This window comes from Enhydra lutris, unplaced genomic scaffold, assembly GCF_002288905.1.
Source record: "Enhydra lutris kenyoni isolate GAN:26980312 unplaced genomic scaffold, ASM228890v2 scaffoldscaffold10, whole genome shotgun sequence".
Lineage (NCBI taxonomy): Eukaryota > Metazoa > Chordata > Mammalia > Carnivora > Mustelidae > Enhydra > Enhydra lutris.
The window spans coordinates 44,922,963-44,947,779 of NW_019154094.1; the positions used below are offsets into that span (position 1 = coordinate 44,922,963).

A 24,817-nucleotide genomic window follows, 5' to 3' on the forward strand; every position below is an offset into this window, starting at 1 on the left:
GGAATGTTCCGAGTATATCTGATGTCCATCTGGTCCAGTGTGTCATTTAAGGCCTTTATTTCCTTGTTGACCTTTTGCTGGGATGATCTGTCCATTTCAGTGAGGGGAGTGTTAAAGTCCCCTACTATTATTGTATTGTTGTTGATGTGTTTCTTTGATTTTGTTTTTAATTGGTTTATATAGTTGGCTGCTCCCACGTTAGGGGCATAGATATTTGAAATTGTTAGATCTTCTTGTTGGACAGACCCTTTGAGTATGATATAGTGTCCTTCCTCATCTCTTATCAGAGTCTTTGGTTTAAAATCTAATTTATCTGATATAAGGATAGCCACCCCAGCTTTCTTTTGATGTCCATTAGCATGGTAAATCCACCCCCTCACTTTAAATCTGGAGGTGTCTTTGGGTCTAAAATGAGTTTCTTGTAGGCATATTGATGGGTTTTGGTTTTTTATCCATTCTGATACCGTGTGTCTTTTGCTTGGGACATTTAGCCCATTTACATTCAGGGTAACTATTGAGAGATATGAATTTAGTGCCATTGTATTGCCTGTAAGGTGACTGTTACTGTATATTTTCTCTGTTCCTTTCTGATCTACTACTTTTCGGGTCTCTCTTTGCTTAGAGGACCCCTCTCAATATTTCCTGTAGAGCTGGTTTGGTGTTTGCAAATTCTTCAGTTTTTCTTTGTCCTGGAAGCATTTTATCTCCCCTTTTATTTTCAATGACAGCCTAGCTGGATATAGTATTCTTGGCTGCATGTTTTTCTCGTTTAGTGCTCTGAATATATCGTGCCAGTTATTTCTGGCCTGCCAGGTCTCTGTGGATAAGTCTGCTGCCAATCTAATATTTTTACCATTGTATGTTACAGCCTTGTCCCAGGCTGCTTTCAGGATATTCTTTGTTGTTAAGCCTTGTAAATTTTAGTATTAGATGATGGGGTGTGGACCTATCCTTATTGATTTTGAGGGGGGTTCTCTGCACCTCCTGGATTTTGATGCTTGTTCTCTTTGCCATATTAGGGAAATTCTCTACAATAATTCTCTCCAATATACCTTCTGCTCCCCTCTCTCTTCTTCTTCTGGAATCCCAATTATTCTAATGTTGTTTTGTCTTACGGTAATCACTTTCCTCTCGAATTCTCCCCTCATGGTCCAGTAGTTGTATCTCTTTTGCTCAGCTTCTTTATTCTCTGTCATTTGGTCCTCTATATCACTAATTCTTTCTTCTGCCTCATTTATCCTAACAGTAAGAGCCTCAATTTTTGATTGCACCTCATTAATAGCTTTTTTGATTTCAACTTGGTTAGATCATAGTTCTTTTATTTCTCCAGAAATGGCTTTTATTTCTCCAGACAGGGTTTCTCTAATATCTTCCATGCCTTTTTTGAGCCCGGCTAGAACCTTGAGAATCATCATTCTGAACTGTAGATTTGACATATTACCAATGTCCGTATTGATTAGGTCCCTAGCCTTCGGTACTACCTCTTGTTCTTTTTTTTGTGGTGAGTTTTTCTGCCTTGTCATTTTGTCCAGATAAGAATATATGAAGGAGCAAATAAAATACTAAAAGGGTGACAAAGACCCCAGGAAAATGTGCTTTAACCAAATCAGAAGAGACCCCAAATCATCAGGGGGAGAAAAGTGGTAAAAAGAATTTCAGAAAAAAAAAATTAAAAAAGAAAACAAATGTAAAAAAGAAAAAAATATATTTATATTAGACTGGTGACTAGAACAGGGTCACCCACTTAATTTTGGGAGTATTTTGGTCTCTTAGAAGAAACTACCTTCCAAAATAAAAGAATGAGAAACATAAACAAGGGTAAACACAATGAAGGGTTGGAATATGACTATAAAGGTGAAATTTTTTTTTTTTTTTAATTTCTGAAAAAGGAGTTGATAAGATAAGTTGTTTGGGAGAATAAAGAAAAAGAAAGTGGAGAGAATTTGCTCAGGCTGAAGACTAGAACAAATCCCTGTGTAGATTAAGGGTGCATTTTGATCTATTAGAAGAAGTTGTACCCCAAATTTTTTTAGAAGAAAAACCCTATGTGTATACAAAAAATAAAGTTAGCTAAAAATGAAGGATAAAATATGACTATAATAATGAAGGCTCAAAACAGAATTTTTTTTAATGAAAGGTATTGTTAAGTTAAACTAGGTAAAAAATGTTAAAAGAGGAAAGGGTAGAAGGTAAAAAAAATTTAGCAGAAGAAAAAACATAAAATTAAAAAAATTAATTAACTTTGCAAGACTAAAGAATCATGGGGAGAAAGCCATGAATTCCATGCTTTGCTTTCTCCTCCTCTGGAATTCTGCTGTTCTCCTGGTAAGTGAACTTGGTCTTGGCTCGATTTCTTGTTGATCTTCTGGGGGAGGGGCCTGTTGTAGAGATTCTCAAGTGTCTTTGCCTGAGGCGGAATTGCACCGCCCTTACCAGGGGCCAGGCTAAGTAATCCACTGGGGTTCGCTTTCAGGAGCGTTTGTTCCCTGAATGTTTTGCGCTTTCCGTAGAGTTCTGGAGGACAGGAATGAAAGTGGCCGCCTCCAAATCTCCAGCCCGGAGGAGCTGAGAGCTCAGGGCCCCACTCCTCAATGCGCCCTGGGAGAAAAGTGCTCAATCACTCCTGTCTCCCTGGGCTCCCGGTGTGCTCCGAGCTGACCCAGCCTGTGACCCAGCATCTCTGTCTCTGGCACACAGCCCCACCTGGAGTCTCCGAACCCCACAGATACCTGAGCTCTTCCAAGGGGTCTCCCCGGATCTTGTGGGGTCCCTGCTCACAAAACAGTGGCCTGTGCCACAGATCACGATTTAAGGTAACCCCGAGCTGAGAGCTCACTCCTCGGATCCGTCTCTGTAGCTGGCTTCCCCGCTTTAATACCTGTGAGCTCTGCAACACTCAGACAGCCCCGATCCTTCTGTGACCCTGCGGGACCTGAGGCCATGCTGTCCCCATGTAAGCTTCACCCCGGCTTAACCTCTGGAGTGAAGTCCCACAGTGGAGCAGACTTCTGAAGGTTCTGATTTTGTGCTCCGTTGTTCTGCCGCTGGCTGGGGTTGGGCCCTTCCCCCTGCGGTCTATCTTCCTGATACTTTGGATTCGCTCCTTTGCGGGTCCTACTTTTCAGAAAGTGGTCGATTTTCTGTTTCTAGAATTATTGCTCTTCTTCTCTTCGATCTCCTGTTGGATTTGTAGGTGTTCAGAATGTTTTGATAAGCTGTCTAGCTCATCTCCTGCTACCTGATGTTGTCTCAGCCTGCTACTTCTCCGCCATCTTGACTCCTCTCCCCCCAAGCACATTTTATATATGAAATTGCGAAAATGGATTACATTATTAGCAACCATTGTATCTTCAGTCAGTATTCAGCTTGCTGCTTATCTGTGTTGGTACCTACTTAACTAGCTAGTTATTTTTGTTTTTGTTGTTACTTGTGACATACCTATGTATGGACACATCCCCACATACCTTGCGGTTAGAATTCTACCAGCTTCCATTTCCTTACATTGTAGAGGTGGGGAGAAACAGTCATCTGAGTTGCTGGTATGATCAGCAAATGTGAATGCCCTCTTCTTCAATGTGGTGTCCACCTGTGCATGTATAATCCATATCCCAGCTTTTACTTCTGGAACTTAAAATGTTATTGTGGTTTCTTCTTACTCCTGTACCACTTCAAGGCACAGCCCTGTTTTCCCTGACACAGCTCTAGGCTTTAGGTTCATTGCATGCTTTCTTTTTGGCAGCACATCTAGTATTAGACTGATGATCAGAGCTCGTCTCGAGGAGCCCTTGAGACCTTTAGTGGAGGGAATGAGGCTCAGAGCTCACCCATTATCTTTAAGTAATTGCAACAGGGTCTCAATAAATAGAAGGAGTCCTTAGGATTCCATTTAGCTTAAATGTAGCACTAGGATGTGTGAGCCTTCTTCACCTTCCTTCCTGTGATCTTTACACAGGGACTTCACAAAAGGCAGCAAGAAGGCACAGCCCCCACGGAGAGAAGCTGCTGTGGACAAAGGCAGCTGTGAAGGAGACAATGAGGAAGAAAGCGAAGATGATTGGGAAGAAGTCGAAGGTAAAACATTGCTGTGTGATCCTGTTTTTCCGTTTGAATCTGCTTGGAGTCACATCATTTAGTTGCAGTTCTTTTGTTTCCTTGTGAAACTAAGACCAAATAAGGTTACAGTAGGGACTTGCTTTTGATGCAAAGGCAAATTCATGACCAGATTACCAAAGAAGGTTGTATATTCTCTTCCTCTTGTGGCTGTCAGTGGAGGAGATTGTGAAACAGAGAGGCAGCATTGTCTCAGAAAGCGCATGGGCTTTGAGAGTGAGAGCTGGGTTCAGGGCCCAGCCTTGCTACTTGTATAGCTGTGTGAACAAGTAAATTCACTCTGAAAAAATCAGAGATTTTTCACCAATAACATTCAGTAAGCATTGACAGCTCAGTGTGAGCTGTTTACAGGCTAGGCTGCAGGTAGCAGAGGAAGAAAGGTCAGCAAATGTAACGGGCCTAAAGCATTATGTGCTCACAGTAAGTGGCAGCTAATGTTATCATCCCTGATTCCTTCTGTCTGTGCTAACTTTATCTCAGCTTTTGATTTTGAAAATGATTTTTGAAAACCTACAAAATAATGGAAAATGTAGTACATGGACTCTTCACTTAGATTCAGTAACTTTAACATTTGCCGGTAGCAAATGTATCTTTCTCTGTAAATATGCAGCGTGGAACCATTTGAAAGTAAGTTGTAGACATCCTGGTACTTGACTTGTAAATACTTCATCAGTTCCCCTAAGACTAAGATGTTCTCCTGCGTGATAAAATAGTTTCACACTTAAGAAAATGAAAAGCCCCTAATTGTTGCAAAAATATCCTTCATAGCCATTGTTTGTTTCTAATCCAGCATCTAATCAAAGTGTGAGTTATACCTCTTTAGTCTCCTTTAGTTTAGAACAGTGTGTCCCACCCTGCACCTTTTTTTTTTTTTTCTTTTTGTGGCACTGCTGTTTTTTGAAGAGTCCTGGTCTATTCTCTTGTGGGATGTCTTTGATTCCAGTTTTGTGTGATATGCATCTCAGGGTGGTGGAAAACTTGTTTCAGTATACCCTGGTTTCTTATAAACTGTAAGTGAAGGCTTGATCGAATTTAGGTTAAACTTTTTTGGGGGAGCAAGTATACTTCATAGCTTTGTATTTCATACTGCATCCATTAAGAGGCTCCTAATGTCAGTTTGCCCCACTAGTGATGCTAAGTGTGATTGTACAAGGTGGTTCTGCCAGATTGTGACAATATAAAGGTACATTTTCCTTCTGTAATTAACCATATCAGGTGATACTGTGATTCTGTGTGAATATCTTATTCTCTAGTAACTTTTTATTTAACAGTTTTTCATATGCTTTGATCTTTACTGAATCAGATTATTATATTGAGCATCATGAAATGGGACTCTCTGATTCTGTCATCTCCTATGAATTTCTCAGGTGACTGTGATCTGTAAAGAAGAGCTCTCTCTTTTAAATTATATTTATTTTGAGTATCACTATGGACTTAGAGATATTTTTAAAACTCACAGATGTTATCAGTTATCATCATTATACTTGTTGATCTTCAGATTGTCCCCGATTTGGCTAGTGAGAGCCCCTTTAAGCCTTGTGCCTTACTGTGTCCTTCTGACATGGCCTCATTCTCAAAAACGTTTTTCTTTTTTTAATTTATTTTTTATTTTCATTAACATAAAATGTATTATTTACCCCAGGGGTACTGGTCTGTGAAGCATCAGGCTTACACATTTCATAGCACACACCATAGCATATACCTTCCCCAATGTCCATAACCCCACCACCCTCGCGCTATCCCCCTCCACCCTACAGCAATGCTTAGTTTTTTTAGTGAGATTAAGAGTCTCTTATGGTTTTTCTCCCTCCTGATCCCATCTTTTTTCATTTTTTCCTTCCCTATCCCTCATAATCCCCTCCCTGCCTCTCAAATTCCTCATATCAGATAAATCGTATGATAATTGTCTTTCTCTGATTGACTTATTGCGCTTAACATAATATCCTCTAGTTCCATCCATGTCGTTGCAAATGGCAAGATTTCATTTCTTTTGATGGCAGCATAGTATTCCATTGAAAAAAATATATATATACACACACATATACACACACTACAACTTCTTTATGCATTCATCTGTTGATGGACATATAGGTTCATTCCATAGTTTGGCTATTGTGGGCGTTGCTACTATAAACGTTCGGGTGCATGTGCCTCTTTGGATCACTACTTTTGTATCTTTGGGGTAAATACCCAGTAGTGTGATTGCTGGGTCTAGGGTAGCTCTGTTTTCAACTTTTTGAGGAACCTCCATGCTGTTTTCCAGAGTGGCTGCACCAGCTTGCATTCCCACCAACAGTGTAGGAGGGTTCTACTTTCTCCACATCCTCTGCTGTGAAGTGGTATCTCATTGTGGTTTTGATTTGTATTTCCCTGATGCCAAGTGATTTTGAGCACCTTTTCATGTGTCTCTTGGCTTTCTGGATGTCTTCTTTGCAGAAATAGCTGTTCATGTCTTCTGCCCATTTCTTTTTTCTTTTTTTTTTTTTCTTAAAGATTTTATTCATCTGACAGAGATCACAAGTAGGCAGAGAGAGAGGAGGAAGTAGGCTCCCTGCTGAACAGAGAGCCTGATGCGGGGCTCGATCCCAGGACCCTGGGATCATGACCTGAGCTGAAGGCAGAGGCTTTAACCCACTGAGCCACCCAGGCACCCCTTCTGCCCATTTCTTGACTGGGTTATTTGTTCTTTGGGTGTAGAGTTTGATAAGTTCTTTATAGATTTTGGATACTAGTCCTTTATCTGATACGTCATTTTTGAATATCTTCTCCCATTCTGTTAGTTGTCTTTTGGTTTTTCTCTTTCCTTTGCTGTGCAAAAGCTTTTGATCTTGATGAAGTCCCAATAGTTCATTTTTGCCCTTCCTTCCCTTGTCCTTAGCAATGTTTCTAGGAAGAAGTTGCTGCAGCTGAGGTCGAAGAGGTTGCTGCCTGTGTTCTCAAGGGTTTTGCTGGATTCCTGTCTCACATGGAGGTCCCTCATCCATTTTGAGTCTGTTTTTGTGTGTGGTATAAGGAAATGGTCCAGTTTTCATTTTTCTGCATGTGGCTCTCCAGTTTTCCCAACACCATTAGTTGAGGGGACTTTTTTCCATTGGACGTTCTTTACTGCTTTGTTGAAGATTAGTTGACCATAGAGTTGAGAGTCTATTTCTCGATCTATGTGTCTGTTTTTGTGCCAGTACCATACTGTCTTGATGATTACAGCTTTGTAATAGAGCTTGAAGTCTGGAATTGTGACATCACCAACCTTGGCTTTCTTTTTCAACATTCCTCTGGCTATTATGGACTAGCCATATTCCGTATATATATAAATGGGTTCATTACATATTCCATATATATGCATATATGGCATATGTATATATATATGTATATATTTATGGCATATATATATGAGTGAATTATACATATATATGTATGTATGGAATATGCATGGAACCCATTTCTGGTTCCATATAAATTTTAGGATTATTTGTTCCACTTCTTTGAAAACATTTGATGGTATTTTGGTAGGTATTGCATTAGATGTGGTGATTGCTTTAGGTAGCATAGACATTTTTATAATATTTGTTCTTCCAGTCCATGAGGTTGGAATGTTTTTCCATTTCTTTGTGTCTTCCTCAATTTCTTTCATGAGTTCTTTATAGTTTTCTGAATACGGATTCTTTGCCTCTTTGGTTAGGTTTATTCCTAACTATCATATGGTTTTGGGTACAGTTGTAAATGGGATTGAATCCTTAATTTGTCCTGTCTTGCTGTTGGTGTATAGAAATGCAACTGATTTTTGTGCATTGATTTTATGTCCTGACACTGTACTGAATTCCTGTATGAGTTCTAGCAATTTGGAGTGGAGTCTTGGGTTTTCCACAAAAAGTATCATATCATCTGTAAAGAGTGAGAGTTTAACTTCTTCATTGCCATTTCAGATGCATTTTATTTCTTTTTGTTGTCTGATTGCCGTTTGTTGTCTGTTGTTTGATTGTTGTTTGCTCTCTGTTGTCTGATTACTAGGACTTCTAGTACTATTTGAATAGCAGTAGTGATAGTGGACAGCCGTTAAGGTCGTGTTCCTGACCTTAGGGGAAAAGCTCTCAGTTTTTTCCCCATTGAGGATGATATTCACTGTGGGTTTTTCATAAATGGCTCTGATGATATCGAGGTATGTACCCTCTCTCTGTACTCTTTGAGCAGTTTTGATGAAGAAAGGATGCTGTACTTTGTCAGATGCTTTTTCACCATCTATTGAGAGTATCATATGGTTCTTGTTCTTTCTTTTAATAATGCATTGTATCATACTGATTGATTCGTGGGTATTGAAGCACCGTTGCAGCCCAGGAATAAATCCCACTTGGTCGTGGTGAATAATCCTTTGAATGTACTGTTGGATCCTATTGGCTAGTATTTTGTTGAGAATTTTTGCTACTGTGTTCATCAAGGATATTGGTCTGTGATTCTCCTTTTTGATGGGGTCTTTGTCTAGTTTTGGGATCAAGGTAATGCTGGCCTCATAAAATGAGTTTGGAAGTTTTCCTTCTGTTTCTGATTTTTGGAACAGTTTCAGGAGAATAGACGTTAATTCTTCTTTAAATGTTTGGTGGAATTCCCCTGGGAAGTCGTCTGGCCCTGGGCTCTTGATTGTTGGGAGATTATTATTGACTGCTTCAATCTCCTTACTGGTTATGGGTCTGTTCAGGTTTTCTACTTCTTCCTGGTTCAGTTGTGGTAGTTCATATGGTCTCTAGGAATGCATCCATTTCTTCCAGGTTGTCAAATTTGCTGGTGTATAGTTGCTCATAATATGTTCCTGTAATTGTTTTTATTTCTTTGGTGTTGGTTGTGATCTCTCCTCTTTCACTCATGATTTTATTAATTTGGGTCCCTTCTCTTTTTTCTTTTTGATAAGTCTGGCTAGGGGTTTATCAATCTTATTAATTCTTTCAAAGAACCAGCTCCTAGTTTGTTTGATTTGTTCTAGTATTCTTTTGGTTTCTATTTCATTGATTTCTGCTCTGATGATTATTTCTCTTCTCCCGCTGGGTTTAGGCTTTCTTTGCTGTTCTTTCTCCAGCTCCTTTAGGTGTAGGGTTAGGTTGTGTACTTGAGATTTTCTTGTTTCTTGAGAAAGGCTTATATTGCTGTATACTTTCAGGACCGCCTTTGCTGTGTCTCAAAGATTTTGAACAGTTGTGTTTTCATTTTCATTTGTTTCCATGACTTTTAAAAATTCTTCTTTAATTTCCTGGTTGACTCACTCATCGTTTAGTAGGATGCTCTTTAGCCTCCATGTAGTTGAGTTCTTTCCAACTTTCCTCTTGTGGTTGAGTTCTAGTTTCAGAGCACTGTGGTCTGAAAATAGGCAGGGAGTGATCCCTGTCTTTTGGTACCAGTTGAGACCTGATTTGTGACCCAGGATGTGATCTCTCCTGGAGAATGTTCCATGTGCACTAGAGAAGAATGCGTATTCTGTTGCTTTGGGATGGAATGTTCTGAATATATCTGTGTGGTTCATCGGGTCCAGTGTGTCATTTAAAGGCTTTATTTCCTTGTTGATCTTTTGCTTAGATGATCTGTCCATTTCAGTGAGGGGGGTGTTAAAGTCCCCTACTATTATTGTATTGTTGTCGATGTGTTTTTTTGATTTTGTTTTTAATTGGTATATATAGTTGGCTGCTCCCATGTTAGGGGCATAGATATTTGAAATTGCTAGATCTTCTTGTTGGACAGACCGTTTGCGTATGATATAGTGTCCTTTCTCAGCTCTTATTATAGTCTTTGGCTTAAAATCTAATTTATCTGATAAAAGGATTGCCACCCCAGCTATCTTTTGATGTCCATTAGCATGGTGAATTGTTTTCCACTCCCTCACTTTAAATCTGGAGGTGTCTTTGGGTCTAAAATGAGTTTCTTGTAAACAGTGTATCAATAGGTCTTGTTTGTTTTATCCATTCTGATACCGTGTGTCTTTTGCTTGGGGCATTTAGCCCATTTACATTCAGGGTAACAACTGAAAGATACGAATTTAGTGCCACTTTATGGCCTGTAAGGTGACTGTTACTGTATATTGTCTCTGTTCCTTTCTGGTCTGTTATTTTAGCCTTTCTCTTTGCTTAGAGGACCCCTCAATATTTCTTTTAGGGCTGGTTTGGTGTTTGCAAATTCTTTTAATTTTTGTTTGAAGCTTTTTATCTCTCCTTCTATTTTCAGTGACAGCCTAGCTGGATATAGTATTCTTGGCTGCATGTTTTTCTCATTTAGTGCTCTGAATATATCATGGCAGTCCTTTCTGGCCTCCAGGTCTCTGTGGATAAGTCGCTGCCAATCTAATATTTTTATCATTGTAGGTTACAGACCTCTTGTCCCTAGGTGCTTTCTGGATTTTCTCCTTGTCACTGAGACTTGTAAGTTTTACTGTTAGATTATGGGGTGTTGATCTATTTTTATTGATTTTGAGGGGGGTTCTCTGTGCCTCCAGGATTTTGATGCTTGTTCCCTTTGCCATATTAGGGAAATTTTCTACTATAATTTGCACCCATATACCTTCTGCCCCACTCTCTCTTTCTTCTTCTTCTGGGATCCCAATTATTCTAATATTGTTTCATCTTACGGTATCAGTTACCTCTCGATTTCTCCCCCCGCGGCCCAGTAGTTGTTTCTCTTTTTCTCAGCTTCTTTATTCTCCATCATTTGGTCTTTTACATCACTAGTTCTCTCTTCTACCTAATTTATCCTAGCAGTAAGAGCCTCCATTTTTTATTGCACCTCATTAATAGCTTTTTTGATTTCAGTTTGGTTGGATTTTAGTTCTTTTATTTCTCCAGAAAGGGCTTTTATTTCTCCAGAAAGGGATTCTTTAACATATTCCATGCTTTTTTCGAGCCCAGCTAGCCCCTTGATAATCATTATTCTGAACTCTAGTTGTGACAACTTACTAATGTCTGTATTGATTAGGTCCCTAACTGTTGGTACTGCCTCTTGTTCTTTTTTTGTGGTGAATTCTCTGCCTTGTCATTTTATCTAGATAGGAATAGGTGAATGAGATAACAAAATACTAAACGTGTGGCAAAGACCTCAGAAAAATAGACACTAACCAATTTGGAAGAGACCTGAAACTGGGGGGAGAAGAATGGGGAGAATTTATTTGACTGGTGAATAGAACAGAGCCACCCACTTGATTTTGGTTGTATTCTGGTCTTTTAGAAGAAACTGCCTCCCAAAATTTTAAAGAAAGAAAAACTTACATATATACATAAAAGGGTAAATGCAATGAAAGGATGGAATATGAATGTAAAGATGAAAATTAAAAATGATTCTAGAAAAGGAATTGTTAAGTTGGTTTGAAAAAGGAAAAGTCAAAAAAAGAGGGAACAATGTGATTAGGTTGGAGACAAGATTTATGGTATATTTTGATTTGTTAGAAGAAATTGTATCCCAAAATTTTAAAGAAAAAAGAGCCTATAGTATACTTAAAATAAGGTGAAATATGAAGAGAAAATATGACTATAACAATGGAGATTTAAAGGTTTTTTAAAAAAGTTATCGATAAGATAAAATAGTTAAAAATGTTAAAAAGGGAAGAGGAAAAGTTAAGAAAATAGAATAAGAAAAAATAAAATTACAAAAATTTACCTTTGAAAGACTAAAGAATCATGGGAAAAAAGCCACGAATTCTGTGTTTTGCTTTCCCCTAGCTCTGGAGTTCTGCGGTTCTCATTGATCAGTGAATGTGGTCTTGGCTGGATGTTCTTGCTGATCTTCTGGGGGAGGTGCCTGTTGCCGTAATTCTCAAATCTCTTTGCCTGTGGTGGAATTGCACCACACTTGCCAGGGGCCAGGCTAAGCAATCTGCTTGGGTTCACTTTTGGTAGCTTTTGTTCCCTGAATACTTTCCATACAGCTTTGAAGGATGGGAATGAGGATGGCAGCCTCCCAGTCTCCATCCCAGAGGAGCTGAGAGCTCGGGGCCCCATTCCTCAGTGTGCCCAGAGAAAAGCATTCAATCCTTCCTGCCTCCCTGGTCTCCGGCTGCACTCCACGCTCACCCAGCCTATGACTGAGCATTTCTATTTCTGGTACACGGCCCTGTTTGGATTCTCCAAACCCAGCAGATTCCTGCTCGCACTCCCGTGTTGCTCCTTCTGGAGGAAGGAGGGAGTCTCTCCATATCTGCCACTTGTGGGGTCCCTGCTGGAAGAGCAGTGATCTGACTGTGCCATGGATCACAGTTTAAATTAACCGTGAGCTGAGAGCCCACTCCTTGGTCTGTCTCTGTAGCCAGTTTCCCCTCTCTAATACCTGGGAGCTCTGCCACACTCAGACACCCCCAGTCTTTCTGTGAGCCCGCGTGTTCTGAGACCACACTGTCCCCGCCAGGGCTCCACCCCCTGCTTAGCCTCTGAAGCGATGTCCCTCAGTGGAGCAGACTTCTTAAAGTTCCGATTTTGTGCTGCTTCACCACTCGCCGGGAGCCAGCCCGTTCCCCTGGGGTCTGTCTTCCCATTGCTTCGGATTTACTTTTCCCCCCACATCCTGCCTTCTGGGAAGTGGTTGATTTTCTGTTCCTGGAATCGCTGCTCTTCTTCTCTTCTATCTCTTGTTGAGTTTGTAGGTGTTAAAAATGGTTTGATAACTATCTAGCTGAACTGCTAGGACCTAAAGATATTTCAGTCTCCTACTGCTCTGCGGTCTTGCATCCTCTGGACCTCAAAAACGTTTTTGAGAACGTTTTTGTTCTCTGGCACAAGAAGATGTTCCAGGCCCATCCTATATTCTTCTTGCTCCAGACCTATGATCAGCTTTTGTTTCTCCAGCAACCCCTCGCTCATTTCATCAGTGACTGACATGTAGAAACCAAATCTTGGCATTAGGTGTGTTCATTGCCACCAGTGTGGTGTCACTCCTTCTGGGCCCAGAGCATCTTTGACCGGGCCTTTGCTAACAACGTTCACAGTTAGATCCAGTTCAGCGAATTCAGTTTATTTCAGCTAGCATTTATAAGCGATATAGAGGATAAAGAGATAAAAAGGATGTATTCCTTACCATTACAAGATTGCGATTGGGGCTGCAAGACCCCTAAATCATGCCTATATATGATGCAAATTGTGATATGCATTATTGTAGTAAGAAGAATAAGTAATTATGCTTCTTTGTTGTTGTTTTTGTCTCTTGGAGAAAGACCGAGTCTCTACTAAAACACAAACGTTAACATCAGATCTTTAATATCAGAGGTCTGAATTCAAGTCAGTATTTCTGTGCCTCAGTTCCCTCCTCTAAGGGCTGTTTCTCTGTGTTGTTTGAATTAAATGAGAAATAAATGTGCAACAACTCAGTCTGTGGCATTTTTGAGATACTGAAAGCATTGCAGGAGTAGGGGTCTCCTACATTTCATCTGTTCTTCACTCCCCTCAGAACCTCCGTTTTATTTAGTATGATAGTGATCATAATAATTATTATTATTACAGATTTTTAAAACATATTTATTTTAGAGAGGGAGAGAGAGAGAGAGGAAGAGAGCAGTTGGGGGAGGCAGCGGGAGAGGAAGAGAGAATCTCAAGCAGACTCCACACTGAGCATGGAGCCTAGTGCAGGGCTCGATGCCACAACCCTGAGATCATGAGCTGAAACCAAGAGATGGCCACTTAACCGACTGAGCCACCCAGGTTCCCTTATTATTACTGATTTTAAAAAATTATTGTTGATAGAACTTGGTGAGCCTGTGCCAGGTGACATGGGAGAAAAAACAGCTTTCTTTGAATCTGTCCTGCCTGTGGAACCAGTGGAGATAGAGATCGAAACACCCCAACAGGCTAAAGCAAGAGAAAGAAGGTAAGATTAGGCCTTTCTCTCTAGGTTCCTGTCACACATATTGAGCAAGAGCTGACACTTAATGAAAGGTTTTGAGAAACACAGGAGACCGGGGCTGAGTACCAGTGTGGTCAGCAGGCTTAGGTGAGAGAGCCCTGGGTTTACCTTGAGGCCTTGAACAAGAATCCTGGTTTGTTTTATGGCTGTGGCAGGACATGGGAAGAGGAAACTTGAACATCTGGTGTATGCTGAGGACTCTGCAGGTTGTCTCTTGTTTTACTTAAACTTGAAGATAGTGTGTGAATGAAGATGTGGAGGCTCAGAGATGTAACATTTTAGGAGTCACTCAGCTAGGAAGCAGTTGAGCCAAGAATCAAATCCCTCTCCTGCCAACTCGACACTCATGCTTTCACATTACATCACCCTGCACGATTTGAGGCAGTGCCCCCCTGTGGTAGGGAGCCCCCATTCCATCCCAGGATTCCCAGGACTGCTGCATCTTTTGGTGGCTTGGGAATGTGAACACAAACGCCTGGTGGTCAGTTGGCGAATGAGTCCCACTCTGTGATGGGTACATCATTAGGCATGAAGGAGGAGGGCAGATGCCTGGATGCAGGCATGAAAGGTTTCACAGCACCATAGAAATGTGTGTACACCAATTTAGCCTGGAAGTACTGGTGCAAAGGAGGGAGTCAGTAGTCGGGAGGTCAGTCAGACAGGGAAGACTCTTTGGGGGATGTGCGCCTCAAAGCACGTGCATGAGGCGTGATGGGTGGAGAGTGTCCTGACCCAAGGTGTGCAGGTGAGAAGGAGCAGAAAAGTCTGTGGAAAATAGCCAGCTTGCAGATGTGCCCGAGTAGCACAGCCTTGTATAGGAGAACCAGGAGAGCGAGTCACAAGCCATGATGTGTGACTGGGGGGCTGGGGTCAGGGCCTAGGGGTCAGTGTCCCACTTCATTCTTGGATTTTTCAATATGCATGGCAGTGAAAGGATAAAAGTGGAGTTTGAGACCTATCTTCGGAGGATGATGAAACGTTTCAGTAAAGAAGTCCATGAGGACACGCACAAGGTAAGGAAGGGTGGGAGGCGAAGGGACAGGGTCCTCTGTGTCATGGCAGGGTGGTGTGGTACACACAGCTTTGGTTCTCAGTCAAGCCTGGTTTTATTTGGCTCTTCTACTCACTCTGTGACCTTGGCCAGTTTCTTTGTCTCCCTGAGTGGTTTCCTCATCTTTGAGGTGCGGTGTGATAAGTGCCTGCCTTGGAGGTGGGTTGTGGGGATGGAGCAAATATGACATGCAAAGTCCGGAGCACAGACCCGGCACATAGGAGGGCCGGACCCATGGGCAGTCTCCCTTTATCCCTTCTTCCACCTGTCTCATAACCTCCATTTTTTTTTAAGATTTATTTATTTATTTATTTGACAGACAAGAGATCACAAGTAGGCAGAGAGGCAGGCAGAGAGAGAGGAGGATGCTGAGCAGAGAGCCTGATGCGGGGCTCGATCCCAGAACCCTGGGATCATGACCTGAGCCGAAGGCAGAGGCTTTAACCCACTGAGCCACCCAGGCGCCCCTCATAACCTCCATTCTTACCACCACTGAAGAGACATGTATTTGACTTCAGCCAGCAGTTAGTGAACCACGTTATAGACCTAGCAAGGTACTTGGCATTGTGGGGATGGAGACTTGTAGAAAGCTTATTTCCTAACATTAAGGAATGTCTGTTCTCACAGACGGAACAAGACAGATGTCAAAATAGGAAATTCAAGGCTCAGAATGAGGAAAGGGAACGGTGTGGGTTGAGTGGCTGAGGAAGGTGGCTTTCTTTAAGAGAGAGGCCACTGGGGAGAGGTGGGAGCACAGAAGCTGGGGAGGCTGCCTGTGACAAGTTCAGAGGGCCCTCTAGTTCTCTGTGTATCTGTGTAATGGAGGGTGCATGCATTGGTGGCCCGTGAGAGTGAGGGAAGGGCACTCAGCTTTCCCTCAGATGGGCAGCAAGCGGCCAGAGTGGGAAGAGCTGACAGGGCTGGAAGAGACAGTATGTCTACAGCAGCCACAGAGCTATCTGGGAGTGAGATGAGCTCAGAGCAAGGACAGTGAGGAGATGAGACACCCACCTCCCTGAGGCCTTGAGGAGCACGTGAGATAGCTGTGCTGCTTGTACCTTTTGGAAGAGATGGAAGGAAGGGAAGAGTTCATATGACTCTAAGATGGGAAGCTTAAGTGAGGGGAGAAGAATGGAGCTGTTGACTGAAATGGGGAGGTCAGAGATGGGGAAGGAGGCAGACGGTTCTGAAGGGAAAAGGATGTAAGGTTATGGAGGAGGTGGTGAGGAGTCACGTGATCATCTCCGGAGGTTGGGGAGCGGTTGGAGCTTGGGAGCAGGGCCAGCTGGCTTTGGGGTCTGCAGCAGAAGTGGCTGGGTCCTGGCACCCAGGGAAGGGCAGAGAACCCTGTGGTGAACCCGCGCCATCCGCCAGCTTGGACAGCTACTGGCGCTTGCGCAGTCTCTCCCTTCTCATCCCTGTCTCACTTTTCCTCCCAATGTTTTTGGAGCAAATCCTAAACGGCAAGGCCTCTTAAGATATAGAAGTTTATATGCTGTAGTTTTGAGATTCGGTTATTTTGTCGAGGGAATAAGTATCTAGGGAGAGCACAGGATGAAAGACAAGGTCTTGGGAAATGGCTAACGTTGGGATTTTTACTTTCTTGTGTATAGAAATAATAAATAATTCCTGCCCACAAAATATCTCTCAGTTTGGCAGCAGAAAACCCTCTAGTTCTCAGCCTACCATCTTCCCCTTTTTCCCAGGTTCACCTGCTATGCTTGCTGGCAAATGGTTTCTATCGAAGTAACATCTGCAGCCAGCCAGATCTACTTGCTATCAGCCTGTCCATCATCCCAGCTCGTTTTACCAGAGTGCCACCTCAGGACGTGGATGCCTGCTACCTGTCAAACCTGGTGAAATGGTATGCCCTCTGGCCCGTCCTGCAGAGCCCTAGTGTAGGACTTGTGTCTCTAAGAGGTTGGGGGCAGGGCAGTTCCACAGACTTCCCTGAGGGGATCCCTTATGCTGGGCCTTGAGTGCACAGCCCTGAAGATAGACACACGTCAGGCACGTTCTCTGCCCTGGAAGAGCTCGCAGCCTGGCTGAGGAGACAGGTGCACCCCAGGTAATCAGGGTAGTGTGAGGAGTGCTTTAGAAGAGATCTGCTGGGTCCTTTAGGTGCATGGAGCACCTAAGCATGGTCCTTTAGGTACACCTCCCAAGGAGGTGTGAACTCTGCTGGGGTCTTGAGTGGAGCTGGGGTCAGCCACACAGACTGGGAAGATGAGAGCAGAGGCAAGCAGGGCTCCCGATTCCCTCTTGAGACTCTCCCGTCTGATTTTCTTGGCTATAAAAGGATAGTGAGTGTTCCTCTTGGCCCTGACCCGTGACATGGGGAATGTCTGGTTTCTCTTCAGGTTCGTTGGTACATTTACAGTGAATGCAGACCTCTCAACCAATGAGCGAGATGATCTGCAGACGACATTGGAAAGGAGGTTTGCTATTTACTCTGCACGGGATGATGAAGAGTTGGTACATGTAAGTGATTCCTCCTGGCGTGGTTTCTTGTTTTGTTTTGTTTTTTTTTAAATTTCTTTTCAGTGTACCAGAATTCTTTGGTTATGCACCATACCCAGTGCTCCATGCAATACGTGCCCTCCATAATACCCACCACCAGGCTCACCCAACTTCCCACCCTCGCCCCTTCAAAACCCTCAGATTGTTTTTCAGAGTCCATAGTCTCATGGTTCATCTCCCCCTCCAGTTTCCCTCAACTCCTTTCTCCTCTCCATCTCAAAGATTCTATTTATTTGTTTGACAGAGAGATCACAAATAGGCAGAGCAGTAGGCAGAGTGGGGGCGGGGGGGGGAAGTGGGCTCCCTGCTGAGCAGAGAGCCTGATGCAGGGCTCGATCCCAGGATCCTGAGATCATGATCTGAGCTGAAGGCAGAGGCTTAACCCACTGAGCCACCCAGGTGCCCTGGCACAGTTTTTTAGTGCTAAAAAAAAAGCTGGGGGCTAATGGCCATGGCAGTCACGTGCCAGATACCATTCCAGAGTTTTCCATGTTCTTCCTTATTCAGGCCTTGTGAAATAAAAAATACATTTAGAAGCTCAAGGAGGCCAAAGAACTTTCTCAGGGTCATTCTGCTGGTAAGCAACTAGAGTCCGGTTTGGGACCAGTATATGGGTGGAAAGCCTGCACTCTTTCAGTTGCTTGGTGTCCTGGGGTTGTAAACACTTACTTTTTGGTAGGTGCCCTAGCCTTGTTTCCCTTAACTATTCAAAAATTATGTTCAGAAGTCCATAGGAAATGTTTTTTCAAACCTTGTCTGCTGAAATCCATCAGGAAGCATTTCCTTATCTTCCGATTTGAGAAATGATATTGGCTGGCAGTGGTGCAGTCAGGAGAGTTCTGTCTGCCAAGAATAGAGGTAGAAATACGGCTTTATTTCCAGAAGGTTCCTGTTCATTACATATGTTTTCTGTTTGTTTAGGGAAGGAGACCAGGCTTCTTGGTTCTTAAAAGCCCAAACAACTGGCATCTTTATCTCTCTTCTGATTCACTTTAAAAAAGTCTAAGATGGGGCACCTGGGTGGCTCAGAGGGTTGAGCCTCTGTCTTTGGCTCAGGTCATGGTCTCAGGGTCTTGGGATCAAGCCCCGCATTGGGCTCTCTGCTTGGCGGGAAGCCTGCTTCCTTCTCCCTCTCTGCCTGCCTCTCTGCCTGCTTGTGATCTCTCTCTGTCAAATAAATAAATAAAATCTTTAAAAAAAAAAAAGTCTAAGATATCTGACATAGCCAGTGATGATGCCGTAATACCACCATCCAGGGAAAAGCATTAATATTTGAGTATTATCCTCCAAAACTCAGTTCCTGTGTGTATTTCCAAATTATTTTACCCCCTAAGAGGCTACCGTATGCCCATTAAATAATTACTCCCCATTCTACTCCCTCCTCTCTCTCCCTCAAGCACCACAGCCACAATCTGCTTTCTCTCCCTAATGGATTTATGTATTCTGGATGTTTTATGTGGAAGAAGTATCCTATGTGACCTTTTGTGTCTGACTTCTTTCACTAAGTGTAGCTTTTTCAAGGTTTATCTAAGTTGTAGCTTATGTTAGCCCTTTGTTCCTTTTCATGGCTGAATACTATTTTATTGTATGAATAGACCACATTTTGTGTATTCGTCAGTTGATGGACGTTTAGGTTGTTTTCCCCTCTTGGCAGTTGTAAGGAGTACTACCATAAACGCGTATGTACTTGAGTACTTGTTTTCCATTCTCTGGGTATATACCTAGGAGTAAAGCTACTAGGTCATTTTATGTTTAACTTCTGAATAATTGTCAAACTTTTCCACGGCGGCTGCCGCATTTTACATTCCCACCAGCAACATACAAGGGTTCCAGTGTCTCCAGATCTTTCTAACACTTGTAGTTTCCTTTTTTATTTTTTATTCTAGCCATCCTAATAGGTGGGAAGTGCTGGCTCATTGTGGATTGGATTTACATTTCCCTGGTGACTCATGATGTTACCGTCTTCTGTGCTTGTTAGCCATTTATATATCTTCTCAAGAGAAATGCCTGTTCAAATCGAAATGCCTGTTCAAATCCTATGCCCATTTTTTGGTTGTGTTCTTCATCTTTTTGTTGTTCAGTTGTGAGGGTTCTTTCTATATTCAAGATACTAATCCACTCTCAGATACATGCAAATATCTTCTCCTATTCTGGAGGTTGTCTTTTCCCTTTCTGGAGAAAGTCTGTTGAGCCACAAAAGTTTTAATTTTGATGAAGTCTGCTTTTTCTATTTTTTTTATTCCTTATACTTTTGGTGTCATATCTAAGAATCTAGTGTCAAATCTAATTTTCCCCCTTATGTTTTCTTCTAAGAGTTTTACAGTTTCAGCTCTAACATCCATTTTGAGTCCTTTCATCCATTTTGAGTTAATGTTTATATATGATGTGAGGCCGGTGTTTGACTCCCTCGTTTTTGCATGTGAATATCGAGTTGTCCCAGCCCCGTTGGTTGAGGAGACTGTTCTTCCAGTTGTTTATTGTGTTATCTTCACACTGGTTGAAGACAAGTGTTTCAACGGGGATTGTATGGCCTTGGTACCCATGTCAAAAAGCAGTTGGCTGTTGGTGTCTGGCTTACTTCTGATTGCCTTTAGCCATCATGACTCCTTTGTCTCCTCCATTCTGACAGTTTCTGGGTCTTCCCTCATCCTTCCTGCCTTGACACTTTTCAGAGTACTGCTTAGGAATTTTGTAGAGTGTCCTTCAATTTGGGTCTCTCTGTTATTTTCTCATTCTCCCCCCAACATGGAACTCCAGAATAAATACGCAAAAATTATTATTTTTTTCGCTATGATACAGCGTCTCAAAATACGCCCTCCTGTTTCTGGCCTTCTCAGTGAGGCGTTACAGTGACTCAGGAGACACTGATGTCTGCCTGGAAGATCTTGCTCAGATGCTTAATCGCTTGCCATTTTGGAGGTTCATTCTGATGAGAAGACTCCCCTCCTTACAGGGTAGCAGAATTTTTAGAACTGCAGCTTCTGGTGGAAAGACTTGTTTATGGGGAAAAATTGTAAACGGAATAGGCTTTGGAGATCTGGTGATAATGATGTTTTGTACTTTTTCTTCTCAAAGTGATACTTCATTTAATTCTTTTATTTTATTTATTTTTTCTCACCATAGCACGTACCCTCTCCGATGCACATAACCCAGTCACCCCAACCCTCCTATTCCCCTTCCATCCAGCAACTCTCAGTTTGTTTCCTGAGATTAAGAGTCTCTTATTGTTTGTCTTCCTCTCTGGTTTCATCTTGTTTCATTTTTTCATCCCTTCCCCTATGATGCTCTGTCTTGTTTCTCAAATTCCTCATATCAGTGAAATCATATGATAATTATCTTTCTCTGATTGACTTATTTCGCTTAGCATAATACCGTCTAGTTCCTTCCATGTCATTGCAAATGGCAAGATTTATTTTTTTTGGTGGCTGCATAGTATTCCATTGTATATATATATATCACATCTTCTTTATCCATTCTTCTGTTGATGGACATCTAGGTTCTTTCCATAGTTTGGCTATTGTGGACATTGCTGCTAGACATTCAGGTGCACATTCCCCTTTGGATCACTGCCTTTGTATCTTTAGGGTAAATACCCAGTAGTGCAATTGCTGGGTCGTAGGGTAGCTCTATTTTCAACTTTTTGAGGAACCTCCATACTGTTTTCCAGAGAGGCTGGACCAGTTTGCATTCCCACCAACAGTGTAGGAGGGTTCCCCTTTCTCTGCATCCTCGCCAACTCCTGTCATTTCCTCACTGGTTAATTTTAGCCATTCTGACTGGTGTGAGGTGGTGTCTCACTGTGGTTTTGATTTGTATTTCCCTGATGCTGAGTGATGTTGAGCACTTTTTCATGTGTCTGTTGGCCATTTGGATGTTTTCTTTGCAGAAATGTCTATTCATGTTTTCTGCCCATTTCTTGACTGGATTATTTGTTCTTTGGGTGTTGAGTTTGATAAGTTCTTTGTAGATTTCTGGGTGCTAGCCCTTTATCTGATTTCTTTGTAGATTTCTGGGTGCTAGCCCTTTATCTGATACATTATTTGCAAATATCTTCTCCCATTCTGTCAGTTGTCTTTTGGTTTTGTTGACTGTTTCCTTTGCTGTGCAAAAGCTTTTGATCTTGATAAAGTTCCAATAGTTCGTTTTTACTTTTGCCTTTGAAGATGTGTCTGGGAAGAAGTTGGCTGTGGCTGAGGTCGAAGAGTTTGTTGCCTGTGTTCTCCTCAAGGATTTTAATGGATTCCTGTCTCACATTGAGGTCTTTCATTCATTTTGAGTCTATTTTTATGTGTGGTGTAAGGAAGTGGTTCAGTTTCATTCTTCTGCATGTGGCTGTCTAATTTTCCCAACACATTTGTTAAAGAGACTGTGTTTTTTCCATGGACATTCTTTCTTGCCTTGTCGAAGATTAGTTGACCATAGAGTTGAGGGTCCATTTTTGGGCTCTCTGTTCTGTTCAGTTGACGTATATGTCTCTTTTTGTGCCGGTGCCATATTGTCTTAATGATTACAGCTTTGTAATAGACCTTGAAGCCTAGAATTGTGATGCCATCAACTTTGGTTTTTCTTTTTCAGTGTTCCTCTGGCTATTTGGGGTCTTTTCTGGTTCCATTTAAATTTTAGGATTATTTGCCCCATTTCTTTGAAAAAAATTGATGGTTTTTTAATAAGGATTGCATTAGATGTGTAGATTGCTCTAGGTAACATAGACATTTTCACAATGTTCTTCCATGAGCATGGAACGTTTTTCCATTTCTTTGTGTCTTCCTCAATTTCTTTTGTGAGTACTCTATAGTTTTCAGAGATGCTTTGTTTGCCTCTTTGGTTAGATTTATTCCTAGGTATCTTATGGTTTTGGGTCCAAAAAATGGGATCAACTCCTTAATTTCTCCTGTCTTGTTGTTGGTGTATAGAAATGCAACTGAAGGGGCACCTGGGTGGCTCAGTGGGATAAAGCCTCTGCCTTCGGCTCAGGTCATGATCCCAGGGTCCTGGGATCGAGCCCCGCATTGGGCTCTTTGCACAGCAGAGAGCCTGCTTCCCTTCCTCTCTCTCTCTCTCTGCCTACTTGTGATCTCTCTCTCTGTGTCCAAATAAATAAATAAAATCTTAAAAAAAAAAAGAAATGCAACTGAATTCTGTGCATTGATTTTATGTCTTGCACTTTACTGAATTCCTGTATGAGTTCTAGTAGTTTTGGAGTGGAGTCTTTTGGGTTTTCCACATAAAGTATCATATCATCTGTAAAGAGTGAGAGTTTGACTTCTTTGCTTATTAGGATGCATTTTCTTTCTTTTTGTTGTCTCATTGCTGAGACTAGGACTTCTAGTACTATTTGAATAGCAGTAGTGATAGTGGACAGCCCTAAGGTCGTGTTCCTGACCTTAGGGGAAAAGCTCTCAGTTTTTTCCCCATTGAGGATGATATTCACTGTGGGTTTTTCATAAATGGCTCTGATGATATCGAGGTATGTACCCTCTCTCTGTACTCTTTGAGCAGTTTTGATGAAGAAAGGATGCTGTACTTTGTCAGATGCTTTTTCACCATCTATTGAGAGTATCATATGGTTCTTGTTCTTTCTTTTAATAATGCATTGTATCATACTGATTGATTCGTGGGTGTTGAAGCACCGTTGCAGCCCAGGAATAAATCCCACTTGGTCGTGGTGAATAATCCTTTGAATGTACTGTTGGATCCTATTGGCTAGTATTTTGTTGAGAATTTTTGCTACTGTGTTCATCAAGGATATTGGTCTGTGATTCTCCTTTTTGATGGGGTCTTTGTCTAGTTTTGGGATCAAGGTAATGCTGGCCTCATAAAATGAGTTTGGAAGTTTTCCTTCTGTTTCTGATTTTTGGAACAGTTTCAGGAGAATAGACGTTAATTCTTCTTTAAATGTTTGGTGGAATTCCCCTGGGAAGTCGTCTGGCCCTGGGCTCTTGATTGTTGGGAGATTATTATTGACTGCTTCAATCTCCTTACTGGTTATGGGTCTGTTCAGGTTTTCTACTTCTTCCTGGTTCAGTTGTGGTAGTTCATATGGTCTCTAGGAATGCATCCATTTCTTCCAGGTTGTCAAATTTGCTGGTGTATAGTTGCTCATAATATGTTCCTGTAATTGTTTTTATTTCTTTGGTGTTGGTTGTGATCTCTCCTCTTTCACTCATGATTTTATTAATTTGGGTCCCTTCTCTTTTTTCTTTTTGATAAGTCTGGCTAGGGGTTTATCAATCTTATTAATTCTTTCAAAGAACCAGCTCCTAGTTTGTTTGATTTGTTCTAGTATTCTTTTGGTTTCTATTTCATTGATTTCTGCTCTGATGATTATTTCTCTTCTCCCGCTGGGTTTAGGCTTTCTTTGCTGTTCTTTCTCCAGCTCCTTTAGGTGTAGGGTTAGGTTGTGTACTTGAGATTTTCTTGTTTCTTGAGAAAGGCTTATATTGCTGTATACTTTCAGGACCGCCTTTGCTGTGTCTCAAAGATTTTGAACAGTTGTGTTTTCATTTTCATTTGTTTCCATGACTTTTAAAAATTCTTCTTTAATTTCCTGGTTGACTCACTCATCGTTTAGTAGGATGCTCTTTAGCCTCCATGTAGTTGAGTTCTTTCCAACTTTCCTCTTGTGGTTGAGTTCTAGTTTCAGAGCACTGTGGTCTGAAAATAGGCAGGGAGTGATCCCTGTCTTTTGGTACCAGTTGAGACCTGATTTGTGACCCAGGATGTGATCTCTCCTGGAGAATGTTCCATGTGCACTAGAGAAGAATGCGTATTCTGTTGCTTTGGGATGGAATGTTCTGAATATATCTGTGTGGTTCATCGGGTCCAGTGTGTCATTTAAAGGCTTTATTTCCTTGTTGATCTTTTGCTTAGATGATCTGTCCATTTCAGTGAGGGGGGTGTTAAAGTCCCCTACTATTATTGTATTGTTGTCGATGTGTTTTTTTGATTTTGTTTTTAATTGGTATATATAGTTGGCTGCTCCCATGTTAGGGGCATAGATATTTGAAATTGCTAGATCTTCTTGTTGGACAGACCGTTTGCGTATGATATAGTGTCCTTTCTCAGCTCTTATTATAGTCTTTGGCTTAAAATCTAATTTATCTGATAAAAGGATTGCCACCCCAGCTATCTTTTGATGTCCATTAGCATGGTGAATTGTTTTCCACTCCCTCACTTTAAATCTGGAGGTGTCTTTGGGTCTAAAATGAGTTTCTTGTAAACAGTGTATCAATAGGTCTTGTTTGTTTTATCCATTCTGATACCGTGTGTCTTTTGCTTGGG

At 41.7% G+C, this 24,817-nt stretch overlaps 1 protein-coding gene across 3 annotated transcripts in view; it reads left to right on the plus strand.

Annotated features, from left to right (window-relative positions):
- Positions 1-24,817, plus strand: part of LOC111144158 (XPC complex subunit, DNA damage recognition and repair factor) — a 53,396-nt gene that overhangs the window by 11,700 nt on the left and 16,879 nt on the right. For all 3 annotated transcript variants that reach the window (XM_022498330.1, XM_022498333.1, XM_022498332.1), the window contains exons 3-7: positions 3,953-4,071; positions 13,806-13,929; positions 14,894-14,978; positions 16,723-16,880; positions 17,377-17,497. In XM_022498330.1, the coding sequence (XP_022354038.1) occupies positions 3,953-4,071; positions 13,806-13,929; positions 14,894-14,978; positions 16,723-16,880; positions 17,377-17,497 (607 nt within the window). The remainder of the gene's footprint in view (positions 1-3,952; positions 4,072-13,805; positions 13,930-14,893; positions 14,979-16,722; positions 16,881-17,376; positions 17,498-24,817) is intronic.